We start from the raw sequence: 19374 nt of genomic DNA, 5'->3' as shown, positions 1-19374 counted from the left end.
TAAGAAGCTGTGGTCCAAATCGGAGGACTCCTTTTTAAAAAGAATGTTATAATTCCCTCTAAATTGCATTGCAACTCTTAAGCTTGTGCTGGCATAAAAGAAAGCCGTGCACATGGGGTCCCATACAAACCACTGTTCTTCCCCCTTCTACGATTATTTTCACTGACAAGCTGCACTGTTGTGGATCAGCGTATCAATCATCCGAGCCTGGAATGGGTTCAGGACGTGAGCGGCAGATTAGGGGAATGGACTATTGCATCTCCATAGATTACAATTAAACAGTGACTCCATGTGGGCAATTTAGAAATTGCAGGGTGCCAGCTTTATCATGTGCACTAGTTATGGGGGACAGCTTCAAGGCTAATGGAGAAAACCTCACAACAGGTAAGGCATAGAAGTAACTAGAACTACAATAATCGTTTAGCTCTAGAAGTTTTGGGTATGCTGTGTAAATCTTTAGCCAGAACTGGAATATAACTTTCTTTTTTTTGGTCCTTTGTCTCTAATATTACACTCTTGGCGTCCTTGCTCGGCTGAAAGCTGCTCCTCTGTCTGCAGAGACTATAACGGCGCGGTGTATCTGCAGACATAAAGTCTTTGCCTATGGTTAGAAAAAGGGATAAGATTATTACTGCTACGTGAAGCGCAGTGCCCGGGTTAGCCCCCCATGTCACTGTCCATACATAGGGACAGTGACGTCGGGGGCTTTTAACTATTGCACTACCTGGCCAGAGAGTCACAAGTGCTCAGGCTGGGAACTCCTGTCTCGAGAGCCTTTGATGTCATAAATATGGACCGTAACAGTAGGAGCTTTGATATGCCTTAATTTCAGGGACCTGATGTCACATTTATGGACAATAGAAAAACCCAAGCTCTATAGAAATGATGGACGTAGACGGCACTGGTAACAGTCCAATATCATTTAGTATGGACACTCTCTCCCAGAACAACGCAGTGGACAATCCAATGAGGGTGTGGATGGTAATTCTTATCCCTGTAGTCCCACCGAGCTCCGTATCATCTCTCGACATTCCAAGAACTCCTGGTAGGAAAAGGATCTTATGTCTCCAATAGATGGAAAAAGGAAGACCCATAGTGCAACACCCTCTGAAAAAAGATTGCTCCACGCCAAGTTTACTCCATACTCACAGAAGCAACCAGAAATAAAAGAATCAAGGTAAGTAAAAATCTTTAAAATTTCTACACGGCACGCCCAACACTCGCCCGACCCTGCGTTTCGTCCTTCCGGCTTCCTCCGGGGCATCTTTTTTCAGAGGGTGTTGCACTATGTGTCTTCCTTTTTCCATCTATTGGAGACATAAGATCCTTTTCCTACCAGGAGTTCTTGGAATGTCGAGTGATGATACGGAGCTCGGTGGGACTACAAGGATAAGAATTACCATCCACACCCTCATTGGATTGCGGACGGTCCACTGCGTTGTTCTGGGAGAGAGCCCATACTGAATGATATTGGACTGTTACCAGTGCCGTCTGAGCGGTAAACTTAACTACTTTATATATGTTATTTAGGGTATTCGTTGGATCGTCCCCAATTTAGTTTTACCTCCTCCGGTCTGAGAGATATTGAGTGTATTTGAACCAGGAGAAACCACCATTATATTTGCTCCAGAGTGAGTGTGTGTATGTCTGTGCCACGCATTCACTTTGGAGGGTCCGGCAGACGCCATAACAGGACCCTTATAGCACCTGAATATTCCTGACCAGGAGTGCAGGCCATCATTTTTTTCCTACACATATGGACAATGACATCAGGGGCTTCTCCAGTCCCGGGGTCCCTGGCCAAAGCGCTACTGATGCTCTGGCCGGGGACTCTGTAGTTGGAAACTCGTGACATCACTGTCCATATATAGAGGATCCCTCAGCGAGGAATATCGCAGTCTGCTCCTTATTCCATCCTTCAAAAACAAAAAGGTCCGCAGCCGCTAACCAGCCCGATAGAGGCCAAAAGGACAGTTCCTTCCTTGGGCTAATTGAGCCCTATAGACACGTTAATCATGTACGTCTGGAGCTTTCTAGACGTGCATGATAAACGTGATGTGAATTGTGCCTTACAGACGAGTGTTGCGGTTTCAGGGAAAAAAAAAATAATTCCCTACTTATTTTGCTTGGCTGAAAAGGTTGGTTAACATAATTTTCTGGGTACTGTTGGCACGACATGAACCCGTGTGACTGAGACAGATCTATGGGGCAGGGTTGATCCGCGGTGCTGAATTGCTTCGTTTGTCGTTGGGTGGACTCTTGGAAATCCATTTATGCCAAACAGATCTGCATCCCATCAATAACAGCCCAGACCAGGCCACAGATCTGCAGCGATTTATCGGTTCAAATGATAGCGCCGTCATCCAGGACTACAACCCTGACAGACCAACCATGGATGACGAGTACAGAAAACGGCCTATGTATGGCCGCCTTAATGTTTGGACTTCACTGTTTGGTTTTTGCAGTTCAACTTTCCAATTTTGAACCCTTCATGCACCGTGATGTATGTATAAGTCATGGTGATTGCACGGGCTCAGAAACAGTGCCCCCTGGTGGTGATTGTCAACCGAGCTTCCAGTGTAACGGCCAGGATCAGGAAAACATGATCGCAACAGTTTAATCCCTTAGTGATGCTGCGGTCAGTGACAGCAGAAGAAGCAATCATGTGACTGCCATTTTGCGTCTTCTGGACACACGGACCTGCCACTCTCCAGTGTTTAACCACCCTGTGTTTTTATGAGGCTTTGCTCACCGTACAAAGATTTCACCTAAAATGTTTCCTTTATTTAAAGGATAATCATAAAAAAATCACCATGTAAAGTTTTTATAAAAAAAAAAAAAAGCTTTATTTCACTAACAAAAGTTGTCACCAATGTAACAACTCAAAATGCAATTGACCCTTTCATCACAGTAAGTTCACGTGTTCCGTTATCACAGCAGTCGGATGTTTTTTTTGCGTTTAGGATTCCGTACGCTCGCTGTGGCCGAGGGAGCGTGCCCGGTCCTTGAGCAGCAGGTAAAGGCACGGATCTATCCGCAGCAGATTCAGTACATTACTATAATAGCAGCAGTACAATATATAGAGCCCTTATTGCACCTACTAAGCCCTGTCAGTAGGTGGCACCATTTTAGCCCTTTGTTTCAATTCTATAAAGCAATTGTAGCAAAATTTCCGATTCTTAAAGGGGACAACACCTTCACAATTACTATAATAATTAGAAGATGAAATGGAAAAATAACTCGCAGCAGTGAGTTTTACATAACCATTCCCAGCAGCCGCCGCCGCCGCATCTACTAAGAAACAGGCGCTCTGGTTTCTGGGACGTTCATGAGGTGGAGCTCGTGTCTTTTGGTATTCTCCTTATCTGGAAAGCGAAAGAACATAAAGCAACAATCTGCAAAACCTGACATTGTAATGACAAGTGTAGGGAGGTGAAAAGACTAAAATGTCCGAGAGACCAGATAGAAAATATACTAATCAGTCATTATGAACTAGTCACGGTATATACCACTGGATCACCTGAGACTAGGCACGGTATATACCACTGGATCACCTGAGACTAGGCACAGTATATACCACTGGATCACCTGAGACTAGGCACGGTATATACCACTGAATCACCAGAGACTAGGCACGGTATATACCACTGGATCACCAGAGACTAGGCACGGTATATACCACTGAATCACCAGAGACTAGGCACGGTATATACCACTGAATCAGCAGAGACTAGGCACGGTATATACCACTGGATCACCAGAGACTAGGCACGGTATATACCACTGAATCAGCAGAGACTAGGCACGGTATATACCACTGGATCACCAGAGACTAGGCACGGTATATACCACTGAATCACCAGAGACTAGGCACGGTATATACCACTGGATCACCTGAGACTAGGCACGGTATATACCACTGGATCACCGGATACTAGGCACAGTATATACCACTGGATCACCAGAGACTAGGCACGGTATATACCACTGAATCACCTGAGACTAGGCACGGTATATACCACTGGATCACCTGAGACTAGGCACGGTATATACCACTGGATCACCTGAGACTAGGCACGGTATATACCACTGAATCACCAGAGACTAGGCACGGTATATACCACTGGATCACCAGAGACTAGGCACGGTATATACCACTGAATCACCTGAGACTAGGCACGGTATATACCACTGAATCACCAGAGACTAGGCACAGTATATACCACTGGATCACCCGAGACTAGGCACGGTATATACCACTGAATCACCCGAGACTAGGCACGGTATATACCACTGAATCACCAGAGACTAGGCACAGTATATACCACTGGATCACCAGAGACTAGGCACGGTATATACCACTGAATCACCAGAGACTAGGCACGGTATATACCACTGAATCACCTGAGACTAGGCACAGTATATACCACTGAATCACCAGAGACTAGGTACGGTATATACCACTGAATCACCAGAGACTAGGCACGGTATATACCACTGGATCACCAGAGACTAGGCACGGTATATACCACTGAATCACCTGAGACTAGGCACGGTATATACCACTGAATCACCAGAGACTAGGCACGGTATATAGCACTGGATCACCAGAGACTAGGCACAGTATATACCACTGAATCACCAGAGACTAGGTACGGTATATACCACTGAATCACCAGAGACTAGGCACGGTATATACCACTGGATCACCAGAGACTAGGCACGGTATATACCACTGAATCACCTGAGACTAGGCACGGTATATACCACTGAATCACCTGAGACTAGGCACGGTATATACCACTGAATCACCAGAGACTAGGCACGGTATATAGCACTGGATCACCAGAGACTAGGCACAGTATATACCACTGAATCACCAGAGACTAGGCACGGTATATACCACTGGATCACCAGAGACTAGGCACGGTATATACCACTGAATCACCAGAGACTAGGCACGGTATATACCACTGGATCACCAGAGACTAGGCACGGTATATACCACTGGATCACCAGAGACTAGGCACGGTATATACCACTGAATCACCAGTGTATGAGCTTTGTACACAGCACTGGATCACTACAGATTAGATATAGTACATGGAAGTCACAATAATGGCTATACACACTACTGGCGCCCCAATGATAGAAGCACGGGCTGCAGATGTGTGTCCCACCCTTATCATAGTAAGGGCGGATTCACACGAACGTGAATTGCGTCCGTGCAGGCCGCGTGGTTTTCACGCGGCACGCATGGACCAATAGAAGTCTATGGGGCAGTACAGACAGTCCGTGCTTTTTGCGCAGCGTTTGTCCGCTGCGTAAAAAGTTCAATATCTCAGCGTATTTCGCACATCACGCACCCACGCACCCATTCCGTGCGAACTGCCTCTTTCGCGCACCAGCTGTCAAAAGGATGAATGTAAACAGAAAAGCACCACGTGCTTTTCTGTTTACAAAATCCAAATGGTGTGTCATAATGATGGCGGCTGCGCGAAAAGCACGCAGCCACGCATCATATGCTGCCACACGGAGCAGGTAAGTGGCTTTTGCGCAGGCAAAACGCAGCGTGTTTTGCGTGCGCAAAAACGCCACGTTCGTCTGAATCAGCCCTAACAGTTCTGTGCTCCCAGATTCCCCCAGGGTCAGTGATTTAAATGAGGCCCCTGGTAGTAGTGGGTAACATTGTGCTTACCCCATAATATTGTGCCAACCGCAGCAATGCCCCTATAATATGACACGCTTATCTCTTTCATGGTGCTGCTCTCTATTCTTTTGACAGGAACTTACATGCAAGCAGCCAATCAGCAGCCGCTAGTTGTAGTCATTACTTCTTGCAGTCAGAAATCAAGCGGAAAGGATCGTGTCCAGAATCAAGGACTGTCTCACTGAGTCCTGGACACGTGTTCGGCCGTCGGTTGGGGAGCTGCGAGCCTTGGTAAAGAATATACCACTGGATCGTTACCTCCGTGGGACTGGGATCGGTATATACCACTGCAGGAATCTGGCTCAATATGTATCAGTAGGTATCCATGAATTGGGCACATTACATACCACTAGGTCACCAGGGACATGGCACAGTATAGACCACTGGCTCAGCAGTACATATGACTGGATCACCTGGATGGTGCATTGAATATCCCACTGGGTCAGCAATTTCTGGTATAGTACCTACCACTAAATGCTAATACACTAGCTATATCTGCCTGGCATAGTGCTATATATAATATCCTTACCCAGTATATAGAGTCTCAGTGGTGTGGGAAGTCATTGGCATTCGCCGTCATCTTGTGCCATAAACCACCGCGGTCCAAATCACCTTATACATGCACAATAAAGAAAACCATTGGGGTGGACGTTAAGAGTCTCTTATTCCACCTCAGGCACCAGCTAATGATTAAGACTCCGTATTTGCTTAGTCCCTCAATGCCAAAAAGTCGCCATAGGTAAGAGGAGAGAACGCCAATGGGTAAAGCATTTAGATCACCTTCACATGGGAACCCGCCCGCCCTCCATGATCTTCATAGACAAATATGAGGTAAGAAAAGTCCATTGAAAAATCCATAAACTATGACTACAAGACGAGGATACATTGTATCAGCAGTTGTTATTCAGGTGTAACGTGTGATAATCCGTCAGCGACCGTCTGACGGACGGGGTGTCGGGTCATCTTCTAGTCTCTCTTGACGTGACGTTGAGGGGCTTTATCCCGCCTGAGTTTAGGAATGGAGCGTTCCAATATCACGATGGAGACAACCATGCCTGGAAATGGAGAAGACTATGTCAAATATGAAGGTGTAACCCCCGCAACCAATCAGATGTAAGCATGGAGGATGAATACTGCGACTGTGTGTTAGGCTCTGTTCACATCTGTGTTGTGAATTCTGTTTCTCTGTTCCATCATAGCAGCAGAAAAACGGAATTCAAGCTGTAATGGTCGGACGGACACCATGACAGAACCCAACGGGCGCTATTATAAGTCGTCCGCTGCATGCTGCACTCGTTTTTCAGGAAAATATGACGAAATCTGCGACGGCGGCTCCTAATGGATTAGATGTGAACAGCGCCTTATGGGGACGATCTGTCGGTTATTGTCTTGGGGCAATGCGGCTATCTCCGATATGGTAATTATGGGTACACTGACTGTTACGGAGGCACTGAGGCCGTCCGTTATGGGGTCACTTGTCTTATAGCACGTGGGACGTTTGACCGGTAGGACTATAGTGAAGATAGCGGAGTGATGCAAAAACAGGACTGCACTACTAAAAATGACCCATGGTGCTTAGACCTTAATCTCAGTTATCACTATATCTTGTTAGTCTCAGGAACTAGTAAATAAAGTATGCACCCGTATATGATTGGCCTCCACCCCAGCGATGACCACTCACCGATGATCGGGCCGATCCAGTACACAATGATGTACTGCAGCAAGCTGTTTCCTTGGCACAAGAACACAACCGCAAAGGCCAGCGCAGGGTTAAACACGGCTCCTGTCAGCGGTCCACCTACAATATCACAACATGGGGGAAGGGTAGTTAGTGAAAATGCAATGAGGAGTCCAAATAGAACCATTAGGAAGATACAAGTATATACAAGTATATCATACGCTGCACCCTCTAAAATATAGCATCAGCCATGTGGCCGGCATATAAGATGGCCATACACTCCCCTACTGCAGTCAGTAGCCTGGTCAATGGGCTGATTGCTGGTACTAGCGCTGGGAAAAAGGGAATGTGTCATCAAAAAATGACCTATTGTTTAAATCAAGTTTTTATGTCAAACATATTTTCTTTTTATATGTCATGATATGTATTAAAACATAACCCTAATATCCTGTCTTTTTTTTATCCCAATTGACTAAGCATCATAATAGACTGACCCTTCCTGTTCTGTAGAGATCACGTCTCAGCAGTCATCTCATTATTATCACAGGTAGGATTACACTGACAGGTAACACCTATATATAGATAACACAGGATCCACCATTCATAACAGGCTGATCCTTCCTGTTCTGTAGAGATCACTTCTCAGCAGTCATCTCATTATCATCACAGGCTGGATTACACTGACAGGTAACACCTATATATACATATATAATACAGGATCTACTATTCATAATAGACTGTACAGGATCTACTATTCATAATAGACTGGCCCTTCCTGTTCTGTAGAGATCACTTCTCAGCAGTCATCTCATTATCATCAGAGACAGGATTACACTGACAGGTAACACCTAGGCTAGAAAATGCCTTCAATGGGAAGGTGAAACGTTGCCTATATGTTGGGTGAATACATTTTGTACTTTTCTACTTTCATCGGAGTGCTGGTGGATTGGGGTCTAATTTCGTTTTGAGGTTGTTTTGTCAAGATTCCTCTGAGGATAGCACCCACTACATGCTACAGTGCAGCTCCTAGATTTCGTTTGTTCCTAATAACAGGTAACACCTATATATAGATAACACAGTATCCACCAGTCATAATAGACGGATCCTTCCTGTTCTGTAGAGATCACTTATCAGCAGTCATCTCATTATCATCACAGGATAGATTACACTGACAGGTAATACCTATATATACATATATAACACAGTATCCACCATTCATAATAGACTGATCCTTCCTGTTCTGTAGAGATCACTTCTCAGTAGTCATCTCATTATCATCACAGACAGGATTAGGGCTTGTCCACACACAACGGAATTGCTGCAGAAATTTCTTCAGCAATTCTGTTGAAAGTCAAAGGCTTTCCGCTGCGGCAAAAACACACCATTTCCTGCAGTTTTTGCGGCAGGTAATTGATCGGAAATTGCTGAGCTTTTCCCAATGTTAGGAGATGGAGACGTCTCCTATGAAAAACGCAGCAATTCGGCACACTTTCCGTAACAGGAATTGACATGCTGCTGTTACTGTATTCTGCTGCGTTTTTTCCGGGTGAAATTCCGGCTGTAAAAAACACGGCAATTCCGGAGCGTGTGAACGAGCCCTTACACAGACAGGTAACACCTATATATAAAAAACACAAGATCCACCTTTCTCAATAGACTAACCCTTCTCAGCAGTCATCTCATTATCATTACAGGCAGGATTACACTGACAGGCAACACCTATATATAGATAACGCAGGATCCACTATTCAAAATAGGTAATGGACAGAGATCCCCTCCGCTCCCACCCTGCACAATGATCTCTGTACAGGTCACAAGGCTGCGGGGGTCTCAGCAGGGAGACACTTTGTGATCTGTTTCCCAATCCGCACATGAGAACGGTCATGTGAATAAATAGTTCTCTGGCAAGAAACCTAAAACTTTCTTAATCCCCAGATTACTCAGGAGAGGATCGAAGTGCAAAGTTCAGCAAACGTTCAAAGTTCTCGGAAACTTGTTATTTACCAGGTGGAAGGTGAAGCTCCAGTCCGGAGCCACTCTAAATATGGTTTAGGGAATTACATTCTAAGCAATTGCCCAATATCAGGTTATATTACAGACGGGATCCTCTAAATACAGATCTGTCCTAGTGTCGGGGGATATTCTGTATTTCTAGCTCCATAGAATGGGAATTTTCCCTGTAAGGGCAGTCAAACTATGGAACTGTCTGCAAATAAAATGTTCAATTCTTTACATGAATTAACAAAGTTTCTGTAAGGAAATAGTAATATTTGATTTAAATGATGACCTTTTCCTTGCACTGCATCCCGCTGTCACATGCTAGTGCACTGATATTCCGGATTTAGGAATAAAATGCCAGAAATACAGTAAAGACTGACACGTGTAACCCTATAACAATATAAACTGATGTCATTTAGAGTCTGTGGAAAGCTGAGTCGCAGCCCCTGTGGCCACTGTAATGGCGCCGTCTGTGTTTTTTTTAGCACTGATTTAACCCCTTTACGGTACAGGCCATTTTTGTTTTTTTTTAAATTTTTCGTTTTTTTCCTCCCCGTCTTCCAAGACCCGGAAACGTTTTATTTTTTCCATCAATGCAGCAACGTGAGGGCTTGTTTTTTGCGGGGCGAGCTGTAGTTTTTATTAGTACCATTTGGCGGTACATACGACCTTTTGATCATGTTTTTAAATTTTTTTGGGGGGAGGCGAAGTGACAAAAAAATAACAGCAATTCTGACGTTTTTTTTTTTAGTGTTTACCGTGTGGGATAAATCTTGTTATATGGTAATAGTTCTGACTTTCACAGAGGCGGCGGTAACTTTTTCGACACGTTTTTTGACGCGGAAACCGCGTCCGAGAAAAAAGGCCAAAAAATGGCCGAAAATACCTCCCATTGATTTCAATGGGAGGCAGAGGCGTTTTTTCCCCGCGAGCGGATAAACCGTCTCGTGGGAGAAAGAAGCGACATGCCCTATCTTCGGGCGTTTACTCCTCTGACCTCCCATTGACATCAATGGGAGGCAGAGAAAGCGTATTTCGCTGCGTTTTTGCCCGCGGCGCTTAATGACCGTGGTCGAAAAACGCGGCAAATGGCGTGCAAAAAAACTCAGTGTGAACAGGGCCTTATGTTTACTTCTTTATTGTTTACGTTAAAAATCGGAAAAGGGGGGTTTTTTAACTCAAAAGCTCCCCCAAAAAATGGAATGAAAAGTGATCAAAAGGTCACATGTAAATGATACCAATAAAAACGACAGCTCGTCCCGCAAATAATAAGCCCCCACACCGCTTAATCAACGGAAAAATAAAAAAGTTCTGGCTCTCAGAATTTGCGACACAAAACTAATTTTTTGTAACAAATAGTTTTTTCTTTGTAAAAGTAGCAAAATATATAAAAAACGATATAAATTTAGTATCTCCGTAATCATATTGACCCGCAGAATAAAGTTAACGTGTTGTTTGTACTTAAAGGTGAACACCGCAAAAACAAAACCTAAAAAACAATGACGGATTGGCTGTTTTTTTTTCCTATTTCACCCCTACATTATATGGTACGATAATTGGTGCCGTGAAAAAAAACGACAACTCGTCTCGCACAAAATCGAGCCCTCGCACGACCATGTGGGCGGAAAAAAATAAACAAATTGTCTTTTGGAAGTCGGGGAGGTAAAAACGAAAATGATAAAACAAAAATTGTCTGCGGGGGGAGGTAAAGGGTTAACCGTTATGAGCCTTTGTACTAAAATGTGTGTTATCGAAGGTCAAGTGATTTTTCTAGGGCGCAGGTCACACACACAGGAGCTGAAGCTGTTTTTCTGGTGCTGGACACTCAGGAGTGACCATGTTATTACGTCATTGGGCAGCAGAACGGGCACTGGTATCAGATCTGCGGCTGGCATATTAGTGGGCGTTTTTGTGACACCCATGATCGGTGGACAGACTATAAAGGGTTAATGGGCATGACTTTCCTTACCGGAATAGACGATGGCGGTGATGGTCAGGGCGACCACGTGGGGCCGGTACTGGGATTTCACTCGAGGAAGAAAGTGAAGGGCCAGGAAGAGGCTAAGGGCACAGGTCATCTCCACCAGGGCCCCCTGCCACGGTGCCATATTCAGGGGGCTCCTGCACCCCTCATCCCACTCATGTAGAGGGGACAGTCCCAGCAGCCAGAGGTTGGGCATCAGCACCCGGGACAGGGCAGCACCAACAAACTGTGCTGCCACCTTCAGGATGATGTGTGACCCGGGGGCCAGTGCCCGCAGCCATTGCTCCAAACTGCCACATGGATTACAGGTGGCCCCTTGAGAGGTCAAGCAGTGCAGAACAGTCAGCAGGTAGGTGAGGGTCAGTGCCAGCCAGGGCTGGATGCCACCTAAAGTGCCCAGCAGGACCATCTCCCTGGTGCAGCAGCTCAGCTGCAGGGTAGACACAACTTCTATGAGCAGATCTTGTGCCAGTCCTGAGCGTACCTTCCAGCGGGTCACCGAGCGCAGCAGCTCACATAGTACCACCAAGCAGCCAACCAGGGCCACAGAGCCCAGCAGCAGATGCATGATGCCCTTCTAAGTGCAGGGCACAGTCACTACTCAAGTACTGGGTATAAGGGCACAGTCACTACTGCTCCAGTGCTGGGTGTGTGGGCACAGTCACTATTCCTCCAGTGCTGTGTGTGTGGGCACAGTCACTATTCCTCCAGTGCTGAGTGTGTGGGCACAGTCACTATTCCTCCTCCAGTGCTGGCTGTGTGGGCACAGTCACTACTCCTCCAGTGCTGGGTGTGTGGGCACAGTCACTACTCCAGTGCTGGGTGTGTGGGCACAGTCACTATTCCTCCAGTGCTGGCTGTGTGGGCACAGTCATTACTCCTCCATTGCTGGCTGTGTGGGCACAGTCACTACTCCTCCAGTGCTGGGTGTGTGGGCACAGTCACTACTCCTCCAGTGCTGGGAGTGTGTGCACAGTCACTACTCCTCCAGTGCTGGGTGTGTGGGCACAGTCACTACTCCTCCAGTGCTGGGTGTGTGGGCACAGACACTACTCCTCCAGTGCTGGCTGTGTGGGCACAGTCACTACTCCTCCAGTGCTGGGAGTGTGTGCACAGTCACTACTCCTCCAGTGCTGGATGTGTGGGCACAGTCACTACTCATGCAGTGCTGGGTGTGTGGGCACAGACACTACTCCTCCAGTGCTGGCTGTGTGGGCACAGTCACTACTCCAGTGCTGGGTGTGTGGGCACAGTCACTGCTCCTCCAGTGCTGGGTATATGGGCACAGTCACTACTCCTCCAGTGCTGGGTATATGGGCACAGTCACTACTCCTCCAGTGCTGGGTATGTGGGCACAGTCACTACTCCAGTGCTGGGTGTGTGGGCACAATCACTACTCCAGTGCTGGGTGTGTGGGCACAATCACTACTCCAGTGCTGGGTGTGTGGGCACAATCACTACTCCTCCAGTGCTGGGTGTGTGGGCACAGTCACTACTCCAGTGCTGGGTGTGTGGGCACAATCACTACTCCTCCAGTGCTGGGTGTGTGAGCACAGTCACTACTCCTCCAGTGCTGGGTGTGTGGGCACAGTCACTACTCCTCCAGTGCTGGGTGTGTGGGCACAGTCACTATTCCACCAGTGCTGGGTGTGTGGGCACAGACACTACTCCTCCAGTGCTGGGTGTGTGGGCACAGTCACTACTCCTCCAGTGCTGTGTGTGTGGGCACAGTCACTATTCCTCCAGTGCTGGGTGTGTGGGCACAGACACTACTCCTCCAGTGCTGTGTATATGGGCACAGTCACTACTCCTCCAGTGCTGGGTGTGTGGGCACAGTCACTACTCCTCCAGTGCTGGGTGTGTGGGCACAGTCACTATTCCTCCAGTGCTGGGTGTGTGGGCACTGCCGCCTGTGTTCTTCCTCCCTTCTGTAACTTGCCCTGGCAGCAGCCTGCACCTCCAGCTGGTACTGATCCTGGCCGGAGCCGATGTGCCATCCTCAGCACAGGAGACGTGGGACGAGACAAGAGGCGTGTGGGTGACGTCACAGTCATGTGGGCAGGACTTCCCCGTGCAGGCAGCGCCCCCTTCCGTGCAGGCAGATGTGTGCAGCTCAGGTTACAGCCTGCAGTGCTCCTCCTGCTGCTGTACAGTTCTGCAGACCTCAGTGTAGCTCCTCACAGTCACATGGTATCACTTCCAGCCTGTTAACCCCTTCATGACTGGGTGCCCATAGAGATGACTATAATATCCCCGATAATCGTAATGTCTGTGCTTAAAAAACATCAATTACGACACTTGGAGATTCATGGTTTTATAACCGCAACATTAGCATCAGAAAAGGCGCCGTTCACACCATGTTTTACTACACACTTCAGGTAGACGGTTAAAAAAAAAATAAGAATTTTTGGGCTGAGTGTAAAAAATTGTGCAAAAATATTTTATTTTTTTAGGTTTTACCTCGAGGACGCAGCTATTTTGGGGCTGGAGGACAGCGGCTTGTTTTTTTTTCCGTTTCTGCATCACTGCGTTCCGAAAGCCACAATGTTAAAGGCATGTTCACACGGGCTATTTTCAGCCTTTTTTTCAGCCCATAAACGTCCCGAAAAATGACTGAAAAATCGGAAGCAGAACGCCTCCAAACATCTGCCCATTGATTTCAATGGTAAATACAGCGTTCTGTTCCGATAGGACTTTTTTTACGCCTCATTTTCAAAAAACGGCGCATAAAAAGACAACCCGTAAAAAGAAGTGCATGTCGCTTCTTGAGCTGTTTTTGGAGCCGTTTTTTATTGACTCAAATCAGCTCCGTATCTTCAGACGTTTTTTTTTTTAAGCGTGTGATCATACCGTTAGGGCACGTTCAGACGTGGCGGAATTGCTGTAGAATTCCGCCGCGGACAGTCCGCAGTGGAATTCTGCAGCGGCCGTTTTTTACATTTCTTTCTGTACATTTTTAGGAAAGTTAGTTCAGATGTTGCAGAATTTAACTGTGCGGAAATCAGGCTGCGGTGCAGAATTTTCCCTCCGCAGCATGCACTGACTGTTGTGGAGAAGAAGCGGAATTTCACTGCGGATTTCAGCCTTTGCAATGCAAAAACCTGTGGCAAGTCCGCTGTGATATCTGCAACGTCTGAATTACCTGTCAAATATGCAAATGTTGCTGCAGATTCGTGGCGTAATTGCCCCAACACCAACATTTGCAGCGGAAAAACTCCACCCCATTCTGAACGTGCCCTTAGCCTTTTCACCAGCTAAGGCCTCATGCACACGACCGTAAAAAAACCCGTTATTACGGGTCGTAATTACGACCCGTAATAACGGGCTCATAGACTTCTATTGGCCACGGGTACCTTCCCGTTTTCTTACGGGAAGGTGCCTGTGCCGTTGAAAAAGATAGAACATGTCCTATTTCAGGCCATAATAACGGCACGGGCAGCCCCTAGAAGTCTATGGAGCTCCCGTAATGACGGGTGGCTACATGTGTGCACCCGTAATTACGGGAGCGTTGCTAGGCGACGTCGGTAAATAGTCACTGTCCAGAGTGCTGAAAGAGTTAACTGATCGGCAGTAACTGAGCACCCTGGACAGTGACTACCGATCCCAATATACAGCAACCTGTAAAAAAAATAGAAGTTCATACTTACCCAGAACTCCCTGCTTCCTCCAGTCTAGTCTCCCGGCCGTTGCCTTGGTGACGCGTCTCTCTCGACATCCGGCCCGACTTCCCTGGATGACGTTTCAGCCCATGTGACCGCTGCAGCCAATCACAGGTCAATCACAGGCTGCAGCGGTCACATGGACTGCCGCGTCATCCAGGGAGGTCGGGCTGGATGTGAAGAGAGGGACGCGTCACCAAGACAACGGCCGGGTAAGTATGAATTTCTTTAACTTTTATTACAGAAAGGGCTGCCCCTTCTCTCTATCCTGCACTGATAGAGAGAAGGGCTGCCAAAAACGTGCCCGTAAATACGGGTGGAATACGGGTGACACCGGGCCCGTATTTACAGGCACAGGCCCGTAAATACTGGTGCAAAACGGGTCGAATACGTGTGACACCGGACCCGTATTTACGCCAGTATTTACGGGTGGGAAAAAATACGGTCGTGTGCATGAGGCCTAACACTTAGGCCTCATGCACACAACTGTAGCTATGTGCACAGCCGTGCTTGTCGGGTCGGAAGGCAACGGAGTGTCACTTGCGGGCCGCCCACAAATCGCAGGCCGTGATCATTAACTTCTATGAGCCTGCGCCATGCACGGACCGTGGAAACCACGGTCATGTGCATGGGCCCATTGAAATGAATGGGGCCGCAATTCACCCACAGATTTGCGGGTGAATTGCGACCGCAAAAATACGTTAGTGTGCATGGAGACTTAACCCCACCTCAACCAGACAGCGGCCATTACTAAGGTGGTAGTAATATAGTAGAAAAACCATAGAGACATAGAAAAAAATATTTTATTGACATAAAAAACTCCCACATGACCCTCATTAACAATTTTATTGAGAATAGAAAAAACGCTGACATCGAAGTAATCCTCGAATCCGAAGTCCAACAAACGTGTCCAAAAAATAAATAATTAGTAAGACATAAAAAAAGCAAAGCAATTATTCCACTTACTGTCAGTGAGCTCTCCGTAACTTCAGGAGTTATATGGGGCGTCAGCACTAAAAGTGCCGAGGGCAGCATCAACTAAATATGGCCCGGCTTTCACCTACACTCCCCCTGCTACCCCCTCCCCTCCTCCCACAGAGCCTCTGCCACCATCTGTGCCCCCCCCCCACCAGAAATAAAGGTTCAGAATCCTCTTCAGCGTCCCCTACACACCACATGAGACCCCCCTGCCACTTTCTGTTCCCCATAGTACCCCTACCACTTGCTGCCCGGCATGCTGCACTATTTTGGTCACTATTTTTTTCCCCTGCAGTAGAAGCTTCTTCGGCTTCTTTCACACCGCGGTATTTATATAATTTTTTACTGTATGTGGCGGGAAAGCTCCTGCCGCCTCTGATAAATGGATCTATAGACCCCCCCCCCCATACACCCAACAGAGGATAGTCGGAAGTGTGGAATAACGTTGTAGGCTGCGCTGCTCCACGCATATGTATGTGTTTATTTTTAACCTGGGCGCCTATAGAGGACGGACAGCAGAGACCTCTGTTTTCTAAACCATTTAGTGCATCTCCAGAAGAGGCTGGACGCAGCCTGCAGGGCTTAAGGGGAAGCCTCCATGACCTTCCTGGTAGGAAAAGGGTTAATAGGTAAGGGAAAATTGGAGGGAGAGTTAGGAGGAGGTGGAGGAGGGACAAGGAGTAGTCAGGGGGCCGTTGCAGAGCTTCCCGCTGTTTTCGGCATTGAGCCGGAAGCAGCGGGAGGAGTAACACAGGGAGAGACAAGCTCCCCGTTGCCCGCGCTACTCACTATGTCGGAGGCTGTATTATTAGAGCGGCTGCGTGCCGCTGCTGTGCACCACGGTCCCGGATGGCTGGAGGAGACCGTGGCTGCATTAACGAGGATCCCGGACGCCGTTTGGCCACGTCAGGCCCGGCGTTCGGGGTCTGTTGCAGGGGACAGGCTCCCCTCCCCCGGCCCCCTTCCTAGCCTTACTATGGCGGCGGGGGGGAGTCGGCAACAACCGCTCCTGATCGGAGCAGGCAGAGAGCGTTGCCGGGGGTGACGGCGACTCAGGCCGGGTCGACCCGTCCCTCCCGGCGGTCCCGACCTCCAGAGCGCCTCAGTCCTGAGGCAGTCCCGCGGGCACGGCGTCGCAGAGAGAGCCCGATCACGGACGCTGCAGGCCAGGCAGCTGGGAGGACCGCCCCTTCCCAGGCCCTGCGTCCTGGCAGGAATCCCAAGCCGCGACGGGGTCCGGCGGTAAGCAGGGAGTCGCAGGCCGGGCTCCCTGTCACCCCTCCCCCATCGGATGGAAGATTCGGAGGACAAGGTACGGCCGCCCCGCCTGGTGATGTTCCGGCCAGGGGGCAGGCTTCTTCAGGATCATCAAGACGGACGCCTAGATCTACAGCGACGTCGAGGCAACAGGTCCGGTCGGAAGTCTGGGTTCCAGCGGTCGGGCGGCAGGTTGCCGGCCCATCGGTCAGCGCTTCATCATCTCCGTTCCGAAGATGTCGGTGGGATGGCCAGTCGTCTGCGAGAGAAGAGCTGGAGGAAGGTGAACTGGACGCGTATCGTCGAGGTCAGGATGGTCCGGCTGACGGGAACACAGCGCCTGTGCAGCCCGGTGAGTGTATAACTCCATCATTGTCATATCCAGCGATTTTTATGTCGGGTGTCGGCGGGGGGGTTGCTAGCGTCGCATCGGTGGCCGGTAGTGGCGCGGGCGGGCGCGATGGCGCGGGTCTGGCAGATTTAGTGGGTTGCTTGAGAGAGCTGGTCGGGCGCCTAGATAGGGCGGCGGCGCCGGTAGTCACGGAAGTGTCCCCGGCGGTAGTTTGGGAAGGCCCCAGGGACGTGGGATTGTTACAGGCGCGGCCCGTGACGGCGGTTAGAGAGGCGGTCGCGGTGTCGGTACAGACCGAGGCGCAAAAAGATGGCGATCGGGTGCGTATTGATGATCGTGCTCGTGGGGAGGTGTATGTTTGTTTCGAAGGTCCGTTGGGGGCGCATTTAAAGCAGGAGGTGCGTGAGCGGATCTGGAAGGACGAATATGTTGAGATTTTTTCTCTCTTGCCGCTCGCTAAATTTAATTTGGATAAGAGCAAGCGGGACGAGAGTAAAAAGGACGAGGAGGAACGGCGGCGGTATAGGCTTATCCTGCAGACGTTCGTTAATTGGTCGCAGGCGTTCGCCATATTAGCCAGTGTGATAGGGGAAAAGGCGCTGGAAAATTGTTCGGCGTTGTTTTGTTATTTTGATGCCATTGGGGAAGCTCATAGGGCGTATGGGGGTCAGGCGTGGCTGCGATACGATGAGCAATTCCGTCAGCGGAAAGCGGTTCGGCTGGCGATTCGGTGGGACCAGAAGGATATTGCTCTCTGGTTACGGGTTACGGCTCCGGTTAGGCAGTCCTTTCCCGGGAGCTCCGGCCAAGGAGGCCAGTCTAGTCAGGTTGGACAAGGCGGCGGGGGAAAGGCGGGTTTTTGCTGGCAATTTAATGAAGGCCAGTGTAAGTTCGGGGCCACGTGCAAGTTCAAGCACGTGTGTTCCGAGTGTAATGGTGCATCACACGGGGCGGCAAAATGTATGCGAAAAAAGAGGTCAGGGAACCAGTCCTCCGCGGCTGGTCAAGGGGGTGTCACCGGTGAGGGTGGAAAAGATGGCCCCTTATCTAAATGAGTATCCGGATAGGGCGGCGGCTAAGTTGCTTTACGAGGGGTTTTGTGTTGGTTTTGTTATTCCTCCGCCTCCTTATGAGGTTCCTGTTACGCGGAGGAATTTAAAATCGGCTTACTTGCATGCCAAGGTCGTGTCGGAAAAATTGTTAAAAGAAGTTTCGTTGGGTCGCATGTCGGGGCCTTTTGTTGATTCGCCAGTAAAAGATTTAGTTGTGTCCCCGTTGGGTATTGTTCCTAAGCGTGAGCCCGGAAAATTTCGTTTAATTCAACACTTATCGTATCCCAAGGGTTCGTCGGTAAATGACGGGATTGATCACGAGTTGTGCTCTGTAGTCTATACCTCATTCGATAAGGCGGTGGGTTTAGTGCGGGCTGCGGGTCCAGGCGCGCTGCTAGCAAAAACCGACATCGAGGCGGCGTTCAGGTTGTTGCCAGTTCATCCAGAAAGCCAACGGCTGTTGGGTTGTTTTTGGAATGGGGCTTTTTACGTGGATCGGTGCCTTCCGATGGGGTGTTCCCTTTCTTGTGCATACTTCGAGGCGTTTAGTAGCTTCGTGGAGTGGGTAACGAGGGGAGTATCCGGGGTCGACTCGTTGATTCATTGCTTAGATGATTTCTTGTGCGTTGGCCCGGGGGGTTCGCCGGTTTGCGGTAATTTGCTTTATGCACTACAGAAGGTGGCGAGGGATTTTTGGATCCCTTTG

General features: G+C 48.6%; 1 protein-coding gene across 2 annotated transcripts; it reads right to left on the bottom strand.

The window, feature by feature from the left end:
- Positions 1–2831: 2831 nt before the first annotated feature.
- On the bottom strand, positions 2832–13387 carry AQP11 (aquaporin 11). Of its 2 annotated transcripts, XR_012881264.1 has the most exons (4): positions 11356–13387; positions 7392–7508; positions 6595–6765; positions 2832–5929 (listed from the first exon to the last, which is right to left on the bottom strand). XR_012881264.1 is itself a non-coding variant. In XM_075851364.1 (3 exons), the coding sequence occupies exons 1-3, from the start codon at positions 11936–11938 to the stop codon at positions 6677–6679; spliced, it is 789 nt and encodes a 262-aa protein (XP_075707479.1). In that variant the 5' UTR covers positions 11939–13387; the 3' UTR covers positions 2832–6676. The 2 variants fall into 2 exon arrangements, 1 of the variants encoding a protein (XP_075707479.1); XM_075851364.1 differs by having other exon boundaries at positions 2832–6765.
- Between the last annotated feature and the right edge of the window lie 5987 nt (positions 13388–19374).

The sequence above is a fragment of the Rhinoderma darwinii genome, chromosome 2 (assembly GCF_050947455.1).
Source record: "Rhinoderma darwinii isolate aRhiDar2 chromosome 2, aRhiDar2.hap1, whole genome shotgun sequence".
Lineage (NCBI taxonomy): Eukaryota > Metazoa > Chordata > Amphibia > Anura > Rhinodermatidae > Rhinoderma > Rhinoderma darwinii.
This window is presented reverse-complemented; position numbering and strand designations above follow the sequence as displayed.

Bases quoted from the DNA above. Each gene is read 5' to 3' on its own strand.
- AQP11 (XM_075851364.1), bottom strand. From the start codon at position 11,938: ATGCATCTGCTGCTGGGCTCTGTGGCCCTGGTTGGCTGCTTGGTGGTA. The intron at 7,509-11,355 runs GTAAGGAAAGTC...GTGATATTGTAG, and splicing joins CACCGCCATCGTCTATTCCG to GTGGACCGCTGACAGGAGCC. The intron at 6,766-7,391 runs GTGAGTGGTCAT...CTCCATTTCCAG, and splicing joins CTGGATCGGCCCGATCATCG to GCATGGTTGTCTCCATCGTG.